At 36.8% G+C, this 6384-nt stretch overlaps 1 protein-coding gene across 1 annotated transcript in view; it reads left to right on the top strand.

Annotated features, from left to right (window-relative positions):
• ccdc39 (coiled-coil domain 39 molecular ruler complex subunit) overlaps positions 1-4738 on the top strand; it is a 19781-nt gene extending 15043 nt beyond the window's left edge. The window contains exons 11-14 of the mRNA XM_016254586.1: positions 2779-2942; positions 3238-3417; positions 4192-4283; positions 4443-4738. Of these exons, the coding sequence (XP_016110072.1) occupies positions 2779-2942; positions 3238-3417; positions 4192-4283; positions 4443-4608 (602 nt within the window). The 3' untranslated portion in view covers positions 4609-4738. The remainder of the gene's footprint in view (positions 1-2778; positions 2943-3237; positions 3418-4191; positions 4284-4442) is intronic.
• The last annotated feature ends 1646 nt before the right edge of the window (positions 4739-6384 follow it).

Genomic DNA, 6384 nt, shown 5'->3' with positions numbered 1-6384 from the left:
AAATTCACACTTCAAAAAGCTGCAATGACAGATTTAACTTTTAATTATGATAACCTTTGAAACGTTAATGCACACTTACTTAAAGGAAAGAAAATAACACATTCATTTTTTTTGGTTATTATCATCATTATTATTATTATTATTAGCCTACTATTCATTCATTCATTCATTTGGTCTTATCTGATCTGCTCAAGGGCTCTTACGTTTACATAGGCTACTTTTATCCATACTTTTAACTGCACTGCATTTAACATTCAGGCCTACATTTTTCGATCGAACCCTTGATTCTGATGAGCAACATTTTACACATTTCTTTAATAAAAGTTTATAAATAATCAAAATATAAACACAGAAGTTTTTTTGTTGTTGTTGTTTAGAATTTTAAATGAGCTCAAAATATTATTATCAAGTAACTACATAAATCGCTCACCCTTTTATTAACTATACATAAGGGAGTGGAAACGGCAAGTGAATACATGAATCAGGGATCCTCTGCAGCCATCTACTGGTCATAGTGGTAATGTCATGTCATGTTCATTTGATAAGTGTTTGTTTTCAGCTAGGTAGCAGTAATCTTCTGCTTAATGAATAAATATATAAATAAATATGCAGATCTTCTTTAATGCGAATTTTACATCATGTTTACACTTTGTGTAAATATATACAAAAATATGCATAATTTTGAGAGAAAAAAAAGAACATCAATCTTTTATGTTTTATAACTGCTTAACTACAGTGTGACCAATATATTGGCCTGGGGGTATTATACAACGCTTGATTTTTGCTGTGGCGTGAAATATTGGGAGAGGGTGTCGCATCTTTGACACTTTTTTTCACTATTGACTTCCAGAAAATGTTCTGACGGTTACTGTTAGGCAGTGCTGGGAAGGTTACTTTGTAAATGTAATCGGTTACAGTTTACAGGTTACCCTATTTAAAATGTAATAAGTAGTGTAATTATTTCAATTGCTTTATTAAAGTAATGTAACTGATTATTGGTGGGTTTTTGTTTAATGTGAGCCAAAATCATCCCCATTAAAAGAACCAAAGACTTAAACTACTTCAGTCTGTGTGCATTGAATTTATTTAATACACGAGTTTCACAATTTGAGTTGAATTACTGAAATAAATGAACTTTTCCACGACATTCTAATTTATTGAGATGCACCTGTATGTACTTAGTATGTCAATATTTTCTGGAGTGTTTTTTAGTTACACATATTTCTTGTTATTAGCTTAGTAATTAGGTACAGTAATGTCTAATATGTGTAACAAACACTAGCAAGGTATGGTCACATTTACCATAGCTCTGTGAAATTTTGCAGATAAATTCCAGTAATTTCAGTAGATGTGCGTGTGATCACAAAAAAGGTTCCCCATGCAGATTTCACTCATGTTCATGCTCATGTGAATTTGCTGCACAGACCAACAGAAAACTGCTTGGTTTGAATGTGACTTCTGCATAAGCAGCATCAGCAACTTTTTTCTTACCTAAATTTCACCTAAATTTCACTAACGTGACCACACCTTTACTTTAAAGGTACTGGTACCAGAACTGTAAGTTGTTAGTGGCATAATATAGTGTAACACACTGTAATGCAAAGTGTGTCCTTTCACTTTTATATTTGTTACTGGGTAACATAACAGTTAAAAACATTGTTTGAAATCAACATTCACAACAGGTCAAACAAGTTTCTGTGAACCTGCCCTGTGAAAAGTGAAAACCATAAAGGGATAGTTCACCCAAAAATGAAAATTACTCCATGATTTACTCACCCTCAAGCCATCCTAGCTGTATATCACATACTACTTTCAGACGAATACAATCAGAGTTATATTAAATAATGTTCAGGCTAATCCATGCTTTATAATGGGAGTGGATGGTAGCCCAAAATTTGAAGTCCAAAAAATTGCACCCATCCATTATAAAAGAAGTCCACACGGCTCCAGGGGGTGAATAAATGCCTTCTGAAGCGACGTGATGCATTTTTATAAGAAAAATATAAATATTTACAACTTTATAAACCTTAATCTCTAGCTTCCGCTAACTGTCATATGCGCGTTCACGAGAGAGTGGCGTCCAGCGGATGACGTAGGATGTAGGTAAATGTGGTGACGAACGTGGAAGCGCAGAGGAGAGAGCAAAACAAAACACCGGTCACAAATTAGTAGTACAAAACGAGGATTTGTAAAGAAAAATGTCGGAGGATTTCGATATAAGCCAAGAGGACACTGGTTTTCCTTTGCTGTAAACAAAACTTGTTTCTCACGAGACTAGCATATTCTCACAGGAGTTTACGCTACGCTTACGTCCTACGTCATCCGCTGGACGCCACTCTTTAGTGAACATCCGTACGACAGTTAGCGGAAGCTAGAGATTAAGGTTTATAAAGTTGTAAATATGGATATTTTTCTTATACAAAGGCATCCCATCGCTTCAGAAGGCATTTATTCACCCCAGCCCCAAAGCCGTGTGGACTTCTTTTATAATGGATGGGTACAATTTTTTGGACTTCAAATTTTGGGCTACCATCCACTCCCATTATAAAGCATGAATTAGCCTGGACATTATTTAATATAACTCCGATTGTATTCGTCTGAAAGAAGAATGTCATATAGACCTAGGATGGCTTGAGGGTGAGTAAATCACGGGGTAATTTTCATTTTTGGGTGAACTATCCCTTTAAGGCTAATTAGCTAGGTCAGGTTGATTCAGTAATAACAAATAATATTTCGATGTGAATTAAAACCAATTAATTTAGATGATAGTACATAAAGCATGTTTTTTCCACATATTTCAGAGCATGTCCCGCACATTGGATGGTCTTCTTCAAGAGGAAGCAGTCCAGAATGAGACAACTGGGAGGACTCAAGCACATGTGCTCTCTCTCAACAAAGACATCCTCTCTCAGGAGGAGAAACTCAATAGAGCCATCAAACAGGTCTGACCACCTGCAGTTTTCCTGCTTTATCTTTTCAGATTCATCATCAAAGGATTTTTCAGTAATTAGTCATTAATATAGCTAAAAGCATTCATAATAGGCTGTTAAATGGCAGTTTCTGTTGTGACAACATGCCCCGCTAATTAAAAAGTGTTACAACTATATACATATACGGGTCTCTCCTGTATTTTTATATGCATACACAGTATGGCCAGTAATGAATGATTATACCAATTTTATTGTGTTAAGCTAATGAGCACCTGGTCTCTAATCTCATCTTGTTCTTATGTCACAGTGTGCCAAACATACCAGGGAAATTCGGTCTGCTAAAAACACCAAAGAGAAGACCTTTGAGGAACGTGACATAGAGCTACGTGAACTCAGAGATTTCAATAAAAGCGTAAATAAGATGCTCCTTGAAGCCATGGAGGAGAATCCTGACCTTTCATCTGCACTGCAGATACGTTTTATGCAGGTACAGCATGACATATCATCATTTATAAACAACATGAAGCATTGTAAAACCAAAATGCAATACATTTTGGAATCATAAAATGTAATTGCTGCCGTGCCAAAGTGATACAAAGTGGTAGAAAGTACAAGCAAGATGTATTTTGAATCACCTTATGTTAAACATAAAAATGTAACTGTAAAATGTTAAATTATTTTTGTTAAAAGAAACAATACGTTCATTCAGCAAAGATGCATTAAACTGATCAAAAGCAACAGTAAATAGATTTATAAGATTTCGGTTTCAATAAATGTCTTTTATTTTCAATTCATCATAGAATCCTGAAAAGATGCATCATGGTTTCCAAAAAAAAAAAAAAATTAGGTAGCACAGCTGTTTTCAACTTTAATAATATTAAGAAAAGTTTCTCGAGCAGCAAATCAGCATATTAGAAGGATTTCTGAAGGGTCATGTGACACTGAAGACTGGAGGAATGATGCTGAAAATGCAGCTTTGCGTCACAGGAATAATTTACATTCTAGAATACATTCAAATAGAAAACTGTTACTTTAAATTGTAATACGATCAGAATACCTCAATCTGACTGTATTCTAATTTGATCAAAGAGACATTAAAAAATCTTACTGACCCCAAACTTTTAAACAGTAGTAGATTTGTACATTTGGGGTCAATGGGGTCAGCTATCAGTGGAATTGCTTTAGTAATTACTAACCTTTTCATATAAATGAAGTTACTAATGAACTCTAATGGTTATTGTCATTATGTTCCTCTTTTTAGGCTGGTCTGTCCCTGCCCTCTCCCGCTTCCACTTCATCCAGTCGTCTGAGCTCAAAGATCAGCTCAGCCCGCAGTTCTGCTTCACTCCATCGGTATTCACATAATCATGCTTTTATCCACAAACTATGATTTATATTCCACATGTGCATCTGCTGCTATTACAGCATAATTAACCAATCAAGTGTGACAGTTTAAACCAGACATGCGGAAAGTCCTGATTGTTGTCTTATGTGCCCCACATAACGCATCAGATCCTCAAATCCCTCAGCCAGCAGCAGTCCCAGAAGCCAGTCTGTCACGTCCCCTGCAGTGAGGACAGTGGATCTGGGTTTGGGCCTCTCCGTCACGTCCCCGCAAGGGTCTCGGCCGCCCAGCGCTGGCAGCAGCAGCCGGAGCAGCAAGTGCAAAAGCCCTTAATTCAGTTTTTCTTTAAAATAGCTTTGGCTGTTTAAAATTCACTTTTATGTTTTCGTTTCTTAGAAGTTAGTTTCAAGGAGAAGTACTATAACGCAGTTTGATAATTGACCTTTTTCCCAAAAATGCTTTTGTTTGATATTCCACATGTGCATCTGCTGCTATTACAGCATAATTAACCAATCAAGTGTGACAGTTTAAACCAGACATGCGGAAAGTCCTGATTGTTGTCTTATGTGCCCCACATAACGCATCAGATCCTCAAATCCCTCAGCCAGCAGCAGTCCCAGAAGCCAGTCTGTCACGTCCCCTGCAGTGAGGACAGTGGATCTGGGTTTGGGCCTCTCCGTCACGTCCCCGCAAGGGTCTCGGCCGCCCAGCGCTGGCAGCAGCAGCCGGAGCAGCAAGTGCAAAAGCCCTTAATTCAGTTTTTCTTTAAAATAGCTTTGGCTGTTTAAAATTCACTTTTATGTTTTCGTTTCTTAGAAGTTAGTTTCAAGGAGAAGTACTATAACGCAGTTTGATAATTAACTATTAACTAAAGTGCAGACACAGGTCTTGTTTCATTACTTGGATTGTGTTACGTGGCAGCAACAAGAAAGAAACAATAAAACCCTACATTTGTGAAATGCTTCGGCCCGTGATGAATCAGTGTTATCAGGTGGAAAAAAAATAACTTCCGTCAACTGCTCATTGTGTTTGTGCCGACAGTGCTGGGGTGTGTACTATTTGTTGAAACCCATGAGACTCAGACAGTTCAGTCAACACCCTCATAACAGCCTAGAAACCTGAAAAGTCACGGAATATATATTCAGATACATTCCTCCTAAAAGATCAGAACAATGGAGAACGTTTTCATCCTGTTTGTTGGATTTCTGTGTTTTTCTGTGGGAGAGTCGACCACTAACGGTGAGTGACTGATCAAACTCGTACTTCTGCTCAAAGTGACAAAAATACTGCGAAATTACTCATAAGACATAACAGTTTGCTGTTTTATACAGTAGCTGTACTAAAGTCAAAGTCTTGCCCCTGATTCATTTTGTGATGTAATGGATTAAATAATAAATTGTTGACATACTGACTTTTTCATTTACATATTCACTCACAAACCTGTTTTCTGTTTGGTTAATGCTACTTACAGTTGCTCCTACAACAACAGACGTGTCAACCGAAACAACATCAACTCCACTAACAGAAAACTGGGCAATGACTTCTGCACCATCAACTCAGCAGCCTGGTACAAAATGATATTTTGCTAGTTGATGCAGTTGGTATAATATCACAAATTGATATTAGTCAGCCTACAGTTGAATTAGCTGTGCCATCAGATATGAACTTGCTAGAGTCATCTTTAGTTTAAAAGGGATAGTTCAACCAAAAAATTAAATGTTGTCGTTATTTACTCATTTTCACGTTGTTCCAAACTGTATGACTTGCTTTCTTCTATGGAAACCAGAAAAGATGATTTAAAGGGGTCATATGATGCGATTTCATTTTTTTCTTTCTCTTTGGAGTGTTACAAGCTCTTGGTGCATAAAGAAGATCTGTAAATTTGCAAAGACTAAAGTCTCAAATCCAAAGAGATATTCTTTATAAAAGTTAAGAGTCAGCCACACCCCCCCTAAAATGGCTCGTTCTAACACGCCCCCACATAGTGGTGTGAAAAAGTGTTGGCCCCCTTCCTGATTTCTTATGTTTTTGCATGTTTGTCACACTTTAATGTTTCAGATCATCAAACAAATTTAAATATCTTTATAAAAGTTAATAGTCAGCCACGCC

This window comes from Sinocyclocheilus grahami, unplaced genomic scaffold (genome assembly GCF_001515645.1).
Source record: "Sinocyclocheilus grahami isolate Dianchi unplaced genomic scaffold, SAMN03320097.WGS_v1.1 scaffold1264.1, whole genome shotgun sequence".
Classification (NCBI taxonomy): Eukaryota; Metazoa; Chordata; class Actinopteri; order Cypriniformes; family Cyprinidae; genus Sinocyclocheilus; species Sinocyclocheilus grahami.
Note: the sequence above shows the minus strand (reverse complement) of the source record. Positions and strands in the feature narration are given on the sequence as shown.